We start from the raw sequence: 19,139 nt of genomic DNA, 5'->3' as shown, positions 1-19,139 counted from the left end.
AGTAATGACAGTAAAAGGTGAATTAACTGCTTTACTTTGGTGGAAATATCTGTTGGAGTTAAGGGCATCCACTGATTCTGATAATGTGTTGGTAAAAATTCAGGTCCGTTAATCATCAAGAAAGGAAGGAGACCGGAGGCAGTGGCTTAATGAGACCACTTTTACCTTTTACAGCACAACAAAAGCAGATCAAATCTGTGGGACATGGCACAAGGAAATAATTACGGGCAAAGCAGCAACGGGGTGGCTGATGAATCCCCAAACATGCTGGTGTACAGAAAGGTAAGCCTTTATGTTTTTCAAAAGCTGAGGAAGGTACTTCAGGAAATGGTGACGTCCTGAACTCTTTTGCCTAGCAAGTGAGGCCATCATTTTTACTGTTTCTCTCCACTGTACTGAATAGAAGCTACTGCTGTGCTTTGCTGTGAATGAAGCAGAATGATTTCTGAATACAATCACCTGACATGGACTTGGAGTCTTTTTTTATCTGTTGACATTTATGCTGCCTAATGCAGATCAAATGGCATGTGAAAAGTAGATCTATCTTCCAGGTACTGCTAGTGACTCCTATGTTATGAAGTGACTGGATTTGTTGTTTTGAATGGTAAAACATACATGTGTGTGTCAGCTTTGCGTCATGTTCAGGATCAGTTGGCTTTGATTCGAAATACTTGATATATTTAATTCACTTTATGCGTAGAAACATATGATATGTGGTGGTGGTGATGTGCCAGAGACCGGAAGATGTTTTGAGTTCAAGCGTTCACTTGTAAAACCTATTAGTAAAATGAATTCATATATTTTAAAGCAAAATATTAACTACATAATATATTATTTTGTATTGCTCTCTCTGGGCAAAGATTCTTAAAGTGTAGGAAAGTCAGAACCATTAACTTATATGAGGAGAAAACTGATTAAAGATATTACTTATCTGCAATCATTAGAACTTAAAAACAAAAGAAACTGAAACGAAACAAAAAAACACAACAAAACAAACATACACTCCAGGGATCCTCTCTGGGAAGGATTTCTAAAGTAGTTATTCTAATAGCATCAATATACAAATTTCCAGACACTGAACTCCAGGAGTGGGGGTTATTTAACTACTATGCTTTCATTTATGTGACAGTAGATGCTTGGGGATTTTGAAATGGTTGATACACTATTTTTTTATTTTAAACTTGGCAATTGTGTTTATTTTCATAAATCTTTAATTGCATTTTTCAAGAGAGAATAGCAATTTCTAATAATGGAGAAAAATAGCTGCTCTTGCACACTGAAATACATAATTACATAACTACTTGTTTATTCCTAGAATGCAGTGCTTTCTAACTTGTCATTGTTTTTATCAGGTGGAAAAATCAATATTTTTTAGAGGCGCTGACTTTTCTTTTTGTAAGTTAACTGTAACAAAATATCCAATATATACACAGTTTAGTCTTTGAGGTGAAATGAGGTATCAACAGCAAGTTATCTTTTCCCAGAAATTATAAAATAGTCTTAAAATTAAGATGGATACATGGTTTATTTTTCTTTCCTATTTTCGAATACATTGCTGATTTCAATGGGTTCTAGTGGTATTTGCTCTTTTGAAAAATTAGATTTTTTTTAAAAGTGAATGAATTTATGAATTTAACCGTAGTTATACGTCTCTGTAAGATTGCACATCTAGAAAAATACAGGGTTACCTTACAATTGACATCACAAGTGTGATTCATAATGAAATCGTGTGCATGAATTTATATGTAAAGATGTTCTGCATATATTAAAAGCAATGTACCAAAGCTTATATTATAATATAAGCTTTCATAGGGTTTTGATCTTTCTGGACAGAATCTTTCCATATTTGTCATGTACTCTGTGCTGAGAAAGAAGTCTTTTCTCTGCTTACTTAGTACACAGAGGACAAACACAGAGAAACTGTCTTCTCCCGTGGTGTCTGTCTCAGTAGCTGTCCAAGCTTGTGATCTATTATATTTAGTGTGACCTCATGCCACAATTTAACATTGCCCCTGAGCAGCCTCCAGATTCAAAGGAAACTTCTGAAGCAGGTGACAAGAATCCTGGTGATGCAGGGAAAATTTGAAAATGGGGAGTGGGAATAGGACATAAAACCTCGGTTACATGTTCAGCATCGAATACATTTTCAGTTCTCTGTAAATCAAAGGTATGAGGATAGTATTGGTTTGTCTTCTAGTATAGCAATGGTCCTTCTCTTGTTATCGTTAAAGTGCAAGTGGTGCATCAAGTATTAAACTTCCCAAACCACTGATCTTCTACATTATAAAAATAGATATGGCATGTAATAGCGTTTTTGTAGCACGGTGAATCAAAAGGGTCATTTAAGATTGTTAGAGTAGAGAGAAAACTAAGAATAGTCTTCCCTTTGGCAATATTCAAGGAATAGGTGACAAAATAAAAACTTTTTTAAAAAATCCCCTACCTTTTTCTACAGTAAGTTATTGGTTGTAGTCAAATGTGTTATAATTTCTATGCCTAGAACATAAGAGAAGGATAGTTAAGTAGAAATCGTTTCATTTCAGAATATATTGTCTCTGAATATCATTCTTTAATAGCAACAACTAAATCACAGGATTCCTTGTAATACATTTGAAAACACAATACTTCTGTCTGTCATTGTGTTGGAAATGAAAGTGTTGTGCAGAGTGAACAAAGAGCTTGATCTGCCAGCTTCATGAAGGACTCTTTTTTGGCCAACTGGAAAAAAATATTAATAGTTATTAGGGAAAAAAAAAGTAAAAGTGCAATTGGCTGGCTTCAGAAGGAAAATGAATTTGAAGTCTTGTAATTTGAATAACACTGCTGGAATACTTTTTTTTCAGTAGTTTATACAATGTCAACACATGGAGTAGCATACATTTTCTGATATATGTGCCTGCAAGGAATAGGTGGGACACCTTTTCTTGTGATAATAAGAACTAAAATTTGGCCATGCTATGTGAAGACAGTGACTTTGTCTATAAAACTGTAATTACGTAACCTGATAATTCTTGCTAGTATAACTTCCAGACAATCTGAACTAAATATATTCTAAACTATGAGGACTTTCAGCCCTGGGTTTCCTAAATCCTGATTATGTCAGGAGCATTTTGCAGGAAATATAAAGGGCGTTCTTTAGAGAATGAAGTTCTGGAGTTTACAAATTGAATATTTAAAGCTTGAATCATTATAGTGTCAGTATTGCTCTTTAAATTGCGAACTCTTGACATGAAAGTTTTTCTTTTTCTTTTTTTTTGATCTTTGGTTTGTGTTTAGTTACTCATCTGAGGGGTTGAAGAAGGACTATCGAAATGCAGTATAAAGTAATACTGAGTGTAGATACCATATTCTTCTTATAGTAGCTTGTATTCATAGAGTTTTATTGCATATTGCTTTCAGATATGAAAAATTTGGGGAAAAAAACAAACGAACTGTAGAATATTTTACTTCAATATTCCATGCATACATGACTCTAAAATGACTTATTTGAATCCGTGATGGAAAGGGTAGTAACATGAATGAATAGTTCCTTATATCATTTTTATGCTGCCTCTTAAGATGCTTGTGTGTCAGTGGTTTTATGTCTTGGGGAATGCTTTTTATTTTAATAGAATGTCAGTTGCATTATTCCTTTTGGCTATCAGCCTAATTATAAAGTAATGACATGCGACACATCATTGGTACTGACATACCTTGGAAAAATTCCTGAATTTTTCTGTCAGTAGCCTTAGGCAAACATGAAAAATATAAAAAAAAAAAAATCCTGCTTTTACTTCCTCTCCAACAGAATTCATTTCAGTCAGCAATTAGAAGACATAAGACACTAGAAACCTTACCTTTTGCTCATACAGAAATCTTGGATTTCTTTAACGCTAGTTTACTGCTAGAAGTTAGGTCTTAAAGAAGATGCTTGAGATGTAATATAAGGTCTATGTATTGTGTAGTTTCCCCTAGTTTCAGAGCCGAACTTATCCTGTTTTATCCGGTGTGTGGCACAAATGATTCAAAAAGAAAGAGTTGTCTTTGAAGAACTTCCATTTTAGACCTCCTGCTGGTCCTTCCAAACCTTTGTTTATCTTTATGGTCTGTTCTTTGTTTACTTTTTCAGTCAAGCATATGCTGCAAGGATTAGAAGTTTAATGGTTTTTGTATTGCTGTCTGAACTAGCTTCATTTGAGAGATGATAGTCTTATTTTGTAACAGTAAGATTAACCTAGTCTGAATAGTAATATTCTTGTGACTGAGGCTTTGATTCTCCATCTTCCTCACTGCCCCGAATGTTAAAATACCTTTTTCCAAAGCTGATTAGAATTGCTAACAGTTGGGGCTTTCATTGCTGTAATAAAGCGAGTGAAATGTTTGTTCTGTTCTTGTGTCAATTGTTGAAGGTCATATACACCAGTACCCATGTATAGAAAAGGCTGAATTTATAATCTCAAGCTAGTTCTTAGTTTACCATTTTCTGATATTATTTGTAGAAGCTATGACTCCCAGGTGTGATACTTTAAAAAAATATTGTAAAAGAGCATTAGAAAACAGTGGGCACCATCTTCCAATAACCATTCTTCTAACCTCTGCTTGTACCAGAGGTGACTTTCAATGTTGAGTGCATATAATACTGTGTTCTCATGTGGCTTTTATGTAGTGTTCACTTAAAAAAGATTGTTGGAAAAAAACATCAGGTAACTCTATTCCATAGAGCCTGTGAGGGTAAGGGAGGGTGTAGTAGGTGGCACTGTTCTAAGTGCTGTTGCTCACTCAGATAAGAGAAGAATTAGTTTGATATTATGCATTTCTGAATACACTGTCACAACCTATTTGTGCATCTTGCTCCCACCGAAAACTGCAGAGTTTGTTACTCCATTGTACATGCAAATGCCAGGGTGGTACCTGAATTTATGTTTTTGGGAATTAAATTACAGTAAACCTGTACAATATGATGTTTCTTCTTCAGAGCAGAATGATGGTGCTGTTGCAGTTTGTGCAAGGTGTGAATGCTGTTCTTGGTCTTATTCTGACACTCCTATGTATAGAATTGACTGAGATCAATCCACAATTATGGGCCTTGGGAATTCTAACTGTAAGATGTGAACAGAATTTTCCTCCCTCTCCAGCATGAACATCATGAGGATGTTGTTCATAGTTCTGGAGTAGCTGGTTGCTGTTAAAGTAAGTGAGGTGATAGTTAGGGGGCAGGAACTTAATACTGAAGGACAGAATAGTTGCTAGATTCTGTGGAGTGCCTATGTTTTGCTGTATGCTCTCACCCCTTCTTACTTAGTGTTGTATCTACCTGCTGTGCAGTTGTTCTTTTTTATGCTGTATCCACTTCTGGAATGGTTATTGTCAACACTAGGTAGAGAATATATGCTTTGGCATCATTTATGATAAGAGCAGTATAAAGGATTTGACTGTCTTGCAACTATACAGAACCACTGAAAATGCAACCCAAAGAAACTTGATTAAAAAACCGTCTACTGGAGTCAGCAGGTGGCTAGATCTGCAGATGTGAGAGGTGCACCTGCCCTGTGTGTTTGTTTTAGTGATTTCTGCTGATATTTTTCTTTCTTTCTATTCTCCTCTTCCTTCCACTAGGTGTAGAAATGTATCAAGTGATTTCACAGTGAGAGGTTTACTGCTTCTTACTGTTGTTCTAAGCTTGATGTGCTCAGATCACTAGCATTACTGTCAAATACAAAAACACCACAGAATTCTGTGCCACCATGTTACTTCCTTTCTCCATCCCACGTGCCATCTGAAAACTGTATGTGCCTGTTTTGATTGCGCATTGTCATTTTTAGTTTCTCTCCGTTTTTGCTTTGAAGCAGTCTACATTTGTAACTATGGAAACAATGATGCTATTGATAGTGACGTGCAATATGGAGTCAGAAGTTGTTTGTTTTGGAGTTCTTGTATTTTGTTTTCTTTTACTTCAGACTTTCAACATGGTTTGTGGAGTGCAGGATTTTCTAGTAGTAACCTGTATCAGATGATGATATTTGAAAGATTCCCACCAAAGCTGATATGAATAAGACTGCATTAAAAAAGTGCATGTAAATAAAACTTGTTAAAATATGGCTATTTTTCCAATTCAGCAATAACAAATAATTGAACTTTATTTGTAGTTTTAAGTATAGGAAACACCACAGCAGCTTCTTCAGATCAATCTGTAAAAGCTGCTGAAACAGAAGAAACTTGGTTTATGAAGACCATCTACAGTCTAAATCCCTGGTGGAACCTAGAAGAAACAGAAAAATGTCATCAGCAGAATATATCTGGTGCTTTCATGCTATAAAACTTTTCATGCAAAGTGGTGGGAAGGGTTAAGACTGCAGATCTATTAAAATACAGTGTGTGAATGTAGTTAGTTTTCAACTATATCTTAAAAAAATTACAAAAGAGTTGCATATAATTATTGTCTGTGTTACCAATGGGTAAGCTGACGTATGTCACAGCACTGGAAAAGCTGGAAGTCCCTTTTTGATGAAGTAGAACAAGGTATTTTCTACAGAGAAGGGAGCCATCAGGGCCAAGCTTGCAAAATACTGCCTGGACTGGCTTCAATACATTCCATTACTATTACTATTTAATGAATTGCAGCAGTAGGGGGAAGGAGTTGGTAATGTGGGAGGATAACTTCTGTGGATTTTGATCAAGGCAAGAAAAGTCTGGATTTTAATAGTGGTAATGTAAACCTTAGGCAAATGAATGAGGGGAGAAAATTTTGAGAGTGGGGATAGTAGTTGGAGGAGACTGAACTACTTCAGTAAAAATCTTCAAATGAAACTTTCAGATGATGCTACAGTGAAGAAAAAGTAGGAAACAACACCTACAATTTTCCACAACAAAGGGATCAGCTGGGAATTTTGATTTTGGCTTTGATTTCCATGAGCTATAAAAAAAAAGTTGGAGATAAAGAGGTTGAGCTGGTTATAAGAGTACATGTCGGTTATAAGAATAACTGGAATATATATGGCAGGAATAACGTTGCCTGGTAAGCCAAACATTAGTCCTTGGAGCTGAACTGTCTGAGAACTGTAGCTTTATCTGGAGTGGGAGAGTTAATTGGGGTTTGTGCAGGAAAGCAAGCTGGCCAAGAAACTGAGCTGTAGGAACAGGAATAGAAGCACCTCATAAAGCCATCATAACTGCCAGTGAAGCTTTTACTAGGTAACATACAAACGTATTCACTGACAGGGATGGAAGCTTGGCATTAAGAAACAAAACCGAAAAAAACATAGGGGAGAGGAACTCAAACTGCAGAATTTAAACATCTGTATATTGCAGTCTGTTAAATTGTTCAAAAATTGGTTTATATAATAAGGAAAAAAAATGTTCAAGTATGTATTTCAATTAAAACCCCAAATGGTTTTTAAATGGTGGGAGTCCAGAACTAACTATACTTTTTCTTGCTTATGGGAGCAGACTTCAGATTATTTTCCTTTTGGATTTTCACTGAACTCCCCAAAATAAGGAGTTGGTCCATATCATGAGCATTCAGTTATTCTTTGAGTAGTTCCATCATACCTTTTTTCTTTTTTTTTGTTGTGGTCTTGCTCATCTTCCCTAAGCCTAAACCAGTCTGTGCCTAGTTTATGTGATACCCTACTGTGGTAGCCAGTTTATAATCTCTGTATTATTTATCCTCATACAACTGGGGCCTGTTTTTTGTGCATGTGTCTGTTTGAAAGCTTCCTTTGTCAGATGCTGCTATGAGTTTCCTTCAATTTATTTGTAATGCTCTGTCCATCTCTGAGAAGATAGCTTTGTCGGCTGAGCTTCAGTGAAACTGCTTTGTCTGGGGAAGTGAACAGGGCGTTGCTCTGTTTTTACCTGCTTTTCCCTCGAAGATACTTCAGGTTAAAAGTTTACTGTTGATGAATTAAGAACTGGAGAAATGACACCATAATGTATATTTTACACATCTGCAATGAAAAAGATGTATAACTCAGTTGCCTATTTTTCAAATATTTTACAATTATTTTGCTATTTCTACTCAGGGACATCTTTGATAACCACTGAATGGAATCTGAAGTGTATTAGATCCACGGTGTCATTCATATCAAAAATCCTTTTTAGGGAGATGTCTAAGGATTTATCATGTTGCGTTCATACAAAAAATGTGGTGATTTCATTGTAAAAAACCTTAAGCAAGTGTTGAAGAGATCCCAAGGACCAGCCAGATAGAAATCTATCCATGGCAGTTGGTGGGGAAAAAAAAAGTTGTCATTTTCCCATAATTCTTCTGACAAATTTATGAAAGGATACTCCTGAGAAGTGCATTTCAGGTAAAATGGGAAATTTGAAAATATTAATTCTTCTGCAACACTGCTGCTGCAATCTGTGATTGTTTTCAGTAGTATTTCAGTAGTCTAATCTGACAAAGAGATTAGTGATTATAAATATCCTCAGAGCAATGCAGAGTCCTGCTGCTGTGAGACAAACTGTGACAGTGGGGTGGGCCAGTTCTTGTGATGTGGTCTTGTGAGGTCAGGAATCTTACTGGCATGTTGCTTTTGTGACAGTTACGTTTTTGTGCATGTTTTTTATTGATTAAATAACAAGTTGCATTTAAACAAAAAGGCTTTCAACATGCATGGAAATTATTTTGGAGGGAATATTACAGCAGCCAAACCCGCTTTTATTGAGTCATATTTGCATATACATGAACAGAAAGCTTGTTTTAGAGGTACATGAATATATAATGGTCTTTGACAGTATGTCATATATATGATATAGCAGTATTGTACCTTTCCTACCACGTTGTAAAAATGAACTGCATGTATTTGTCTATATGATTCATTCCTCTTGTATATGCAGTGCCGCTAAAATAAGTCTGAATTTCTGTCTTTGAGATTCTGTTTGCAGTACTGAAGTATTTTGAATAGATGTTATTTAAAAATGCCCTAAATTCTGGTGGAGAAACACAGCTTTTTCTGATCTACTTTTATATCAGGATGAATAAGCAATTTACTGAATGCTTTTTAAAAGAAAGACATATTAGGGTCTCTTAACACCTACACTTCTCTGAACTCCAGACTGTAAGAGGTATAAATCTGTGAGCTAGATTCTGCCCTCAGGTGTAGATTCACAGCAGTGAATATATATCAGTGGGAGCTATACAATTACATTTGATACAAAATCTGTATCAAAAAGAAAAATGGTAAAGCTTAATCAAAACAAAACATAAAACCAAACAACCTTGAGGTAGATATTTTTACAAGAACTCTCATTGTGTTGTATGCTTCAGTCTTTATGGAGTGCATATAGGACATTTTGCATGTGTACCACAAAGTCCTCGCTGTTGGCATGTTTAGTGATATAGGCATATAAGTGTGATCTGAAGAACAAAATTGAAATTGTGAAACAGGATGGCTTCTTAGTAGCGAATGTAAAACTTAGTGTATGAATAATGCTATCGTACAGGGCTATGCTAAGATTTCTCTATGGCTGGAATAGTTTTTTTTAGCTGTGTCATCTGTAAAATAGATGATACACAGTATAATTAAACTCAATCAAATTCTATAAAGATTAAACATTTACTTTGATAAATATAAGGTACTCTGTACAAAGTACTACCTGGAATGTGGTAATGTACTGTGATTGTAGGAATTCTCCTTTAGCCAGATAGAACACACTAAAGAACAAGAGTTCTACCCAGCTGCTCACAGTATTACTAGATTTCAGATGTCTCAGCTTTTTTTCAGAGTTACTAAGCAACCACAAATCTCATTCAAGTCACTAGGAGCTAAAGATTTTTAGTACCTTTTCACAAATCATGTCTATAACTCTAGGGTATCATCACATTACCTGAATGAAAGGAGCGGGGGAGGGGGGAACAGAAAATGAGATTCTGGCCCCTGTAGTCTGGAGTGGACACCAGCCTCCATCAGAGGAGAAGAACTATACAAATACGCATAGTGCTAATGCATTAATTTCTTTTCCTAAAGAGAAGAGAAATGCCTTTGGCTTGTATGAAACAGGAATAAATATTGTAGTGCTTTATCTGCACTCGTTTCTTCAAGTGACATTCATGTCTTAAAACAAAACAAACCCACCAAAAATGTAGTAAGAGAATGGTACCTTTGCTATAGGAAAATCATAATGGAATCATAGAATGGTTTAGGTTGGAAGGGACCTTAAAGATCACCTGTTTCCAACCCCCTGCCACGGGCAGGGACACCTCCCAGCAGACAAGGTTGCCCAAAGCCCCATCCAACATGGCCTTGAACACTTCCAGGGATGGAGCACCCACAGGTTCTCTGGGCAACCTGTTCCAGTGCCTCACCACCCTCATAGTAAAGAATTTCCTCCTAACGTCTAATCTAAATCTACTCTTTTTGTTTAAAACTATTACCCTTTGTCTTGTCACTACACTCCCAGATGAAGAGTCTTTCCCGGTGTTTCCTGTAGGCCCCCTTTAAATACTGGAATTTTTCAAAGTTTAGGCAACTGTTCTGTTCTACAGATATTTGTGACCTGAACAACTTTCTTTCATTTATTATGGAAGAAAATGTTGCTGATCTTGCTTTCCCTTTGCCATCAACTCCACTTGTGTTAGAACTACTTTTGTTTGTTTAAGTGCATATTCAATTGTTCATTAAACATGTGGTGCTCTCATATTGAGGTAGCATTTTTGTCTCATTTTGATATATATATTGACAAAAACTGTGGAGATGTTCTATCTGTTTATTTAGTTTCATTTGTATTTATCTGCAGTGACGCATCTGTAACTGTCACCACGTTAACTTATTAACAGAAACTTAAGTACGCAGTTGATCAGGCAGGCCATAGCCAATGCTATTGTCTCTGGGATTCTTATATGCTTCTTTTCTCTCTGGAAATTGAGGCATACCTTTGACTGCAAGACCACCAGACTTACCTGTCCTTTCTAATTCTCTATACCATTGTTCAGAAGCTCTTATTTTAAGCTATGAAAATGTTATAAAGGTATAAAAATGTACGTATGCTTCTGAAGCTTCTACCTTTCTTTCCAAGTCACTGATCTTTATTATGTAAAATAAAGATAACCACAGATGCTGAGATGTCACTCTGTTATCTGAAAGGGTATTAGCACACAACAGTGTATAAATTTTAAATACCTTTGACTTGCCATCCATCCTTTTTTTAAAAAAAAAAAAAAAAAAGCATTGAGGAACTACAATTCTTGCTCTCCCTTCAAATAGGAATAAATAGGAATTATACCATTTTTTCTCATGTGAAATGGTTTATTTAACTAGGTTATTTTATGGGGCTTATTCTTGGTCGCTCTCGGCAATATTGAAAGACATGGAATAAGTTCAAGGAGAAAATGCTGCAAGTGAGGCACTGAAGGAAAAATATTTAGCATTACTTCATTTTATCACTTGCAATGTGTTTATCTTCGAGTCATACCATCAATTGGTCTGGTGAAGATAAACAGGGTCAAACGAAGCCAGCACGAATCTGCAGGTGTTGAATCTGCAGGTGTTTCTGGAAATAGTGCTGAGATTCACTAGGTGGTGCTCTTCTCCCTGGGTAGTGAACAAACATCCCACAGTGATGCTGAGAGGGTTTATGTTGAGGAAGAAAGGAATACTGGTCTCATAAATAGCGTCTTCCAAGCTGGGTGTCGATGTTGGCGTCCTAGTCAAATAATTAAGTCTTTTATAGTGGTTTTAATTCATTGATACCCGTTCTGCAGTTTTCAGGGTGGGAAGCCTCTACTGTCATCATATGTTTGTCAGTGAGCCTAAACACTGCTGTTTGTTGCCTGCACTTGTTGCCTGCAGGAGACTGTTGGGCTTAGCATTCTATTGACAAACTGAAAAGATAATTTCTGTGCACAAAATTCTATACTCTAAGTATAAAAAAAGAAGTGGGTAAGTGATTTGGGGAGACTACTCAAAAGAGGCTGAGACCAGGTAATTTCAATATATATTTTTTTTTCAGTGCATGGAATGGTCTGTACATCACCTCCAGAATAGTAGTTGAGGATCACCAAAATGGAAGTGGAGCTTGCTATAAATTCATTATTCACATGAATTGATCCAAATGTCAGTGGTTTTGGTTTTTGTTATCTTGGCAGGCTTTAGCAAGAACAAAAAGGTTTCTGTGAGTTCTCACCTTTCTCCATTCTCACCTTTTTGACTTTTTCATATAATCCATATAGACATAGTAAATGTATTTTAGATGAGTAGTCCAAATCTAACATGAATATGTTAGCATCTATTTAAGTTTTAGCTATACTGTTGGCTACATCTAAATATTTTTGTCCTATTCTTTTTGCAAGCTATATTGGACAGAGGAAATACTTAAATGCTTATTTATTAACCGGTTAGACTTAACAGCGTTAAATAGAAACACTCAGTGTTCTGGGTGTTTGTTTTGTTAGCTAGCCTTGGGACAGAAACTTCCTTAAACATAAAGCATTTTAAAACATCTAATAGATGCAGTTAAGGGGGGAAATTTTCCCTCCTAAGTTTTTTTCTTATTATTTATTTTCCTGTTTACTTTATAGTTGCAGAGGTGGAATTTCACTTTGTGTGTCCCTAAGTATGGAGTAATTGTTGTCCTCACTCAGATTATTAAGGTTAATTCATTGAAAATTAGTGTATGGTCTCTGAGCAGGTGAAATGCTACAGAAGTTGTTATGCAGTGGTGTCCTGGTGGTAACATGCTAGGAGAGTGAGGAGCAGGCTTTTCACACTGAAGTAGGCTATAATGTAGAATGAGTTAGATGAAATCTTATGTTTTGTTTATATTTTCAATATTCCCTTCAAAGTAAATGTCATGATCACTTTTGAAAGAACTTCCTTTCTACAAGCCAAGTAAGTTTTCATAATTGACATATCAATTGTAACATTAACTATTAAGACAGTGAATGATTTCTGACAAGCAAGAATAAATTAGATAATAGTCATTAGCCAGTGTAACTCCTTTTTCATGAATGAAGAGATGAATGATGTCTTGAGAATGTAGTCTGCATTAGAACATAGTGGAAAAACTGGCAGATAGAATGTTGCACTGAAATGCAATAGTAGTCACACTTTTTGCTAGAATGATTTGTGATGAATGGTCTGTTGTATCACTCTTCTAATCTGTCAGATCTTAGCCTATTGCCTCCCTTTAGAGATTCACTGTGATCATACAGTAGGAGACTCTGAGCATGGGAGAACTGGGTTAAGTCTAGGTTGTGCTGCTCGATGGTTTTTGAACAAATCACTCTATATCAAGGAAGGTGAAAAGCTTACAGGCTCTTTGTGCTTAGCTGTTTAGGATGCAGGTAAGTAAGAGGTAGGTATTATTTTATATGGTAGATGAAACAGGATTGATCTTAAAAGTAAACAACCCCTAACCCATCTTTTTTGAGAAAGAAGATTGGAACCACAGAAATTCTTTATTTGTGCAGTGCTGCAAAAATGGCTGGTGAATTCTTGTGATATCACAAGAATGCAATTTGCAAAAGAGCAAGAAGTGTGTCTAAAATCAAGTATTTTATTTAGAATATAGGGCAGTGGGAATATGGAAGTAATTCATTGTTCTGCTTTCCTGTTTGATAAAATTGTAGCAATTTTGTTTCCCATTTGTAATTTGGAGATAATGCAGCTGGACTTTAAAGAGACACTGAGGATAAAATTAATTATATTTTTTGGATAGTGGATAGCATGGTGATGGCAGTATCACAGTAATGAATATTGCCTTTTTTTCCCTCATAGAACTTCTTCCCAGTTGATTTTTCAGAATTCCGCTGTGATGATGTGATTCATTACAGATCTAACCTTTGACTTTCTGACTAATAGAAACTGTATCGTTTCTGAGTGAAGTTTCACTAGCCTGGAGAACTTTGACTCCCAGTGGAGTGGTAAGCAGAGATACAGTGGTCAAATCACTGCCTGGTGTGCTGATAGTATATTTCCTAGAACCATTGTTTCTGTTTCCATACCTGCTTCAAATTCTTCTGTGAGTGATGACAGAGGGAAAAGATGTACATGACCTACAGTACTGGCCCATCTGTGAAGACCAGATGGCATCTGTAATAATTTTTTCCTTTCATTTCTTGTAAATTGTCTAGGGGAAACTCATGTGCTGAAACAAGAATAGTGGAAGTACTGACTTTTATTGACGGAGTAGCATTTTGTGTTTTGTAACCACTGCAGCCCAACTATGTAATGCCTATGAATACCATATCTGAAATAATATGAAATTCTATGGAACCCAAATTTAGGGCTTTTTCATGCCACTAAAAGAACAGAGAGGATATCTGTAACTAAAGCAATGTGTAGGAGCCATGTTTGTGAGACTTTGCTTTCCAGCAGTTTAAAACTAATCAGAATACTGAATAAATATTATGGCAAGTGTAAGTAAAGGGGCATTAATTCATACTGTATTTTCCCCAAGCTTTATTTTTTGTAATCCATATAGTAATTGTACCTCTCAGCAATATATCCTAACTTTGTAATATTCACTATGCTGAAGCATAAAGTCCAGTCTGTCAATCTTCATCCAAACGGATAGCTTGGGTTTAATATGAATAGCAAAGATTTGTATGAGCCTATGCAGTTTCATACACAGTATTCCTGTGAAATATGAGTAGACTTGCAAGATAACAGGCTTACCTGTTTCTCCTTAGTAGTTGTACACTAAGGTTGATATTATTGACATCTGTGTTACTGCCAGCAGAATTTATTTCCCCAAACTGTGTGTGCATATGTGTACATACGTTTGCAGCTGGGATTTTAGCTGTGACTAAATTTTTTTCCACCCATCTTATATAGTTACATGCTTTTATGAGTGTGGTCCTTTCTTTTATGATTACATATTACATCTGTACATGGAAGTGTTTTGCCTTTGAGCAAAGGGAGAAAATCATCTAGAGGAAAGACTATGCTATTAAAAGTGCATGCTCTCTACAGAACTACAGATCAGCAAGTTTGGGCACTTCATAACTATTATTATTCAGTCAGGTCATTTTGTAATATCCATGCAATATTTTATTGAAGACATTCAAATATATTCAAGTGTTTAGCAAGTACTGCTTCTGAGGTAGCAAGTCATGTATCCCCTCTTAACTTGTACAGCAGATACTGTAATTTCTTTAAGAAAGTCTCTTCATTTACCTCTTCTAGTCAAAAACCATTGCTCTGGAATGATTAGTTTTGCTAATGATAAATATTTTTCCCACTTTGGGTTAGTGTCCAGTTTCTTTTTCACTTTTCATAAAATTTTATCAAGTAAAATTAGGAGTGCCTTTGTATGTCACTTCTAAAGCAATTTATTTGCCAAAAGCATCTTTACTTCTCAGATGTGACTTTTTTTTCCAATTATAATAACTATGCAGTCCAAACACTAGCATCAATATCACTTTAAATTGTTAGAATCTTGTTGGCTGCTAATGAGGCTGAGTCATGATCTCAGACAGTACATGACTTTGAATCTGATGATATGTTGGGTTTTGTGCTATTTCTGGTTGTGTCCAAGGTTGGGTGATTTTAAGCCTGATGATATGTTGGGTTTTGTAATGTTTCTGGTTCTGTCTGAAACAGGCATATGAGAAATTACAAATTCAGACCAATTAAGATGTTCCTTCTGCAATCACAAACTTTTTTATTGTGAGCTATCATACATTCATTTTTGCATTTTTAGCTCACTTTTCACTGGTTCAGTTCAGTACAGAAATCCTAATAAGAAAGCTTTTAGAAGCATAATTTTATTGCGCTGAAATTTCAGACAAGCCCCCTGACCAAGGAACCAAACCAAACACCTCATGCAGTATATATGGACTAAAGAAATGCACGTTACGTGGAGAGCAAAGAATTTTTTCTCAGTCTCATTTTTGTTGAGGTATTAGCAATCTAATCATAGTTGCTCTTAGTCCAATTATAATACTCCACGCTCACACACATAACCCTAATTATCCAATTATTACCAAAGCCAAATAATAGTATGGTTAAAGCTGACACAAACTGTTTAGTATCTACTTCTTTCTCTGGTGTTACACTGAATTTTTCTCTGTTCCTTAGGGTCACTGATGCTAAGTTTTCTTCAAGAAGGATGGTGAAACATTACAGTATATCATCTGCATCCTGATGGACAGAGCATGGTGTTGATAATGAGTACTTCTTCCTCCTTGCTCTTGAGTCTGCTTGGATTTATTTTTAAGCATTTGCCAACACCATTATCTTGCTTGTTCTTTCTTTATTGCTCCCCAAATTCCATTTTACATCTGAGTTTTATTATATATGGTGGGCTTTACCTAGCTCTCAAGGCTGCATTCCTTTACCAGGAAGCTGATGGTTTGCATTTGTAGACCTGAATCCATGGTATGATCCTGTGCCAGTGCTGTCATCTACTGCTTGACCTTTTGGGGGCTTCTGTTACTGATCCCTATCTTTTTTCAGCAACCTTCAAACTTCTTTATAACATAAGTAATGTTTTGTTAGCCCAGACTCATTGCATCATTTTCTTAGGGTCATCGTTCAAAAGCAATGGTCCATTAGCAGATCTGTGTATTGATAGATACAATGTTTTGGTATTATTTGTTGTTAATAACTATTAGTTACAAGAATGTTGATGTTATGTTAACAAAATTACTTTATAACATAAAAAAAGGACAAATTAATCTAGTTGTAGATATGAAGGACATTGTTTATTTAAGCTTCTGATTCTTGCCTTTTCTGAAACAACAGGAAAGCCAAGAGATTTCTTACAAATATTCCATAACCTAAGTTCTGTGCACCAGAAGACACTAGTAAAATAGAGTAATAGTAAATGTAATGTGTGAGACCTGTTGCAGAAGAAATCCTGTCCATGGCTACTATCCAAAAATAGTCACTTGTACAGAATGAGACTACTGGTGAGTGTAATCTAAGAGTGTAATCTAAAAACCATGACCTTTCTCAAACAAGTGATTATTACTCCTGCCTTCCACTCAAATCTTTGTAACAGATGCCTGACTTTGCCCAGTTTGAATTTTGCAATCAACTTAGATGAATGCAGATGAAAGACCTTATTAAATAAAAAGCAGAAACAGAATTATTTTGGACATAATTTGAACATCCTCTTGGATTAATGGCATTTGCAGTATTTACCTGAGACCCTAAATTCACAACTGTTGCACAGAATAGTTGAAGCATCTCAGCTGACAGCATTGATGCTCTTGAATTGCGATACATGTGAAAGGCATTTTACATGCACATAACTTTTCTTCTGTCTCCAATTCCATTGTGAGAGTGCAGAAGTATATATTTTTGATACTAGCAAAGCTTTATTATTGAGAATGCTGCAATTCAGTAAATCAGCTAACAGTTGGAAGTGGTATTTGTAGAAGTTCTGTTGGAACCAAACATACTCTTAACCACTGCAAACAATTACTTTTCTTTGCTGCTTTTAGGTAATAGAAATTCTAAACAAGAAAACTCCTCCCAGCTTATTCTAATAATAATCTACAAGGGTCTTCTTTGGTTTTGACTATCTGTATTTTTTCAACCTACTACCACTGTTCACCAGACCTTGCAGTTAGATGAACACAGTCTTTGATTGTCTGTGCTTCACTAAGATGACGAGAAAAAAATGCGTTTCATCTCATGGAGTGACAAATTGATTTTTATTTTTTTCCTGCAGAGTATCGCTGAATCTTAAAGCTTGAAAGTGGTTTGTTAAGTCCCAGATCTATTTCCACTCACTGTTGCTCAAACAGAATTTGCAGTTTCTGAATTTTGTCTGTTTTGGAATCTTTTTGAAAGACAGGAGGCTTCTTTTTCTTTTTCTTTTTTTTTTAATTCACAAAATTAAGGGCAATATTGGGTATATTGTTTCATGACTAACTTCCACCACACTTCCCCAAAAGGAAAGTGTATTTATTATTTTTTTTCAGTTTGTGAATTACTGTGAATTTTAGTTTTAGAATGGAGTTGCAGTATTACATTGAGTTTTGAAACGGTTGCCGTTGCTTTAGTACATTATTTTTTGGATTTTTTTTATTATTTATTTTAGAGGAAATATGCAAATACATAGATGACAGAAAACTAAGCTTTACATTATTGCTTTTGTTTTGAAATACATGCTCAAATGTGCTCATCAGTACAGATGTCTTCAAAAAATTATGTGAATTTTGTAAACACTAATCTGATGGATGAATTTATGCATTTACATGGGTAGGTTAGATCATTTCAAACAGCAAGAAAAACTTTATTTTTGCAAGTTAAGACAACTGTCTTATTATCATATTTTATTATTGCAAATTATCTTGTTAGGGAAAAAACAAACAAACATGTTTGGGGAATTAAATTACCAGAAAAACTTTGGCTTTTGTATTGCAGATTTGAGAGATCAAATATTTGAACTGGTTATTATTCTTAACTGCAGTTGACATAAAATTTGACTTCTGTTCTACTTCAGAGACTCTTAAGTTTCAAAATTATATTGTCTCATGTGTGATTCTATATAACAATTTTCAATCACTATTTCAATTTCTGGTCATAATAAACCTTAAAATATTGTAAAGGCTGCCCTTAGGTACTTGTCCGAGCAAGCATTTTTGCAGTTCTGCAAGTGACTAACAGGTCACTGTAAATACACAGTCCAGTCTATGCTTAAAAGAAATCTACTGTTTAAGAGCCATACCGGTTTCAGAATAAAATTGAAAACAACTTTAAATAATGTTAGTACAAAAGCACAAGATGCAGCGGTCAAGTCTTAAAACTGCTAGAAAATGCTTGGCACTTTACATATAGAGAGTATTCTAAGCCACAGTAGTTTTTCTGCCTGCATAGCCATGGCTATTGGAAGTTTGGTAAATATAAGTACCATTGTATTGGCTGGAGTAAGTCATCTGAAGGTTTTATTTATTTTTAACAAGGATGGTTCTCTGAGCTATTGCTGGACACAGACTTCAGTGTTGCAGAGCATTTATGATGCCAAAACACTCTGACAAACCCATTCCCTAGTAAGACTACACGGCTACATATTTTCAGAACCTCTCTGTAATTTAGTAAAGGCAAACTCTATGTAATTTGACTTTATTGCAGCAGCTACTGGATGCAATTTACAGTACTGTTGATGTGACTTCTGGCATGATCTGATATTATTATACCTCTTCTTGTACTTCAGAACATTATTCTTTGGAGCAAAACATATGTAGAAAGGTTTTCTAGTTGAGG

At 35.5% G+C, this 19,139-nt stretch overlaps 1 protein-coding gene across 8 annotated transcripts in view; it reads left to right on the top strand.

The window, feature by feature from the left end:
• Positions 1–19,139, top strand: part of RGS7 (regulator of G protein signaling 7) — a 277,417-nt gene that overhangs the window by 14,218 nt on the left and 244,060 nt on the right. For all 8 annotated transcript variants that reach the window (XR_014582074.1, XM_083830287.1, XM_083830285.1 and 5 more), the window contains exon 2: positions 175–282. Coding sequence is in view for 7 of the 8 variants with exons in the window: in XM_083830285.1 (XP_083686411.1) it covers positions 175–282 (108 nt within the window). In the remaining variant the exon portion in view is untranslated. The remainder of the gene's footprint in view (positions 1–174; positions 283–19,139) is intronic.

The sequence above is a fragment of the Anser anser genome (genome assembly GCF_964211835.1).
Source record: "Anser anser genome assembly, chromosome: 3".
In the NCBI taxonomy this organism is placed as follows: domain Eukaryota; kingdom Metazoa; phylum Chordata; class Aves; order Anseriformes; family Anatidae; genus Anser; species Anser anser.
Note: the sequence above shows the minus strand (reverse complement) of the source record. Positions and strands in the feature narration are given on the sequence as shown.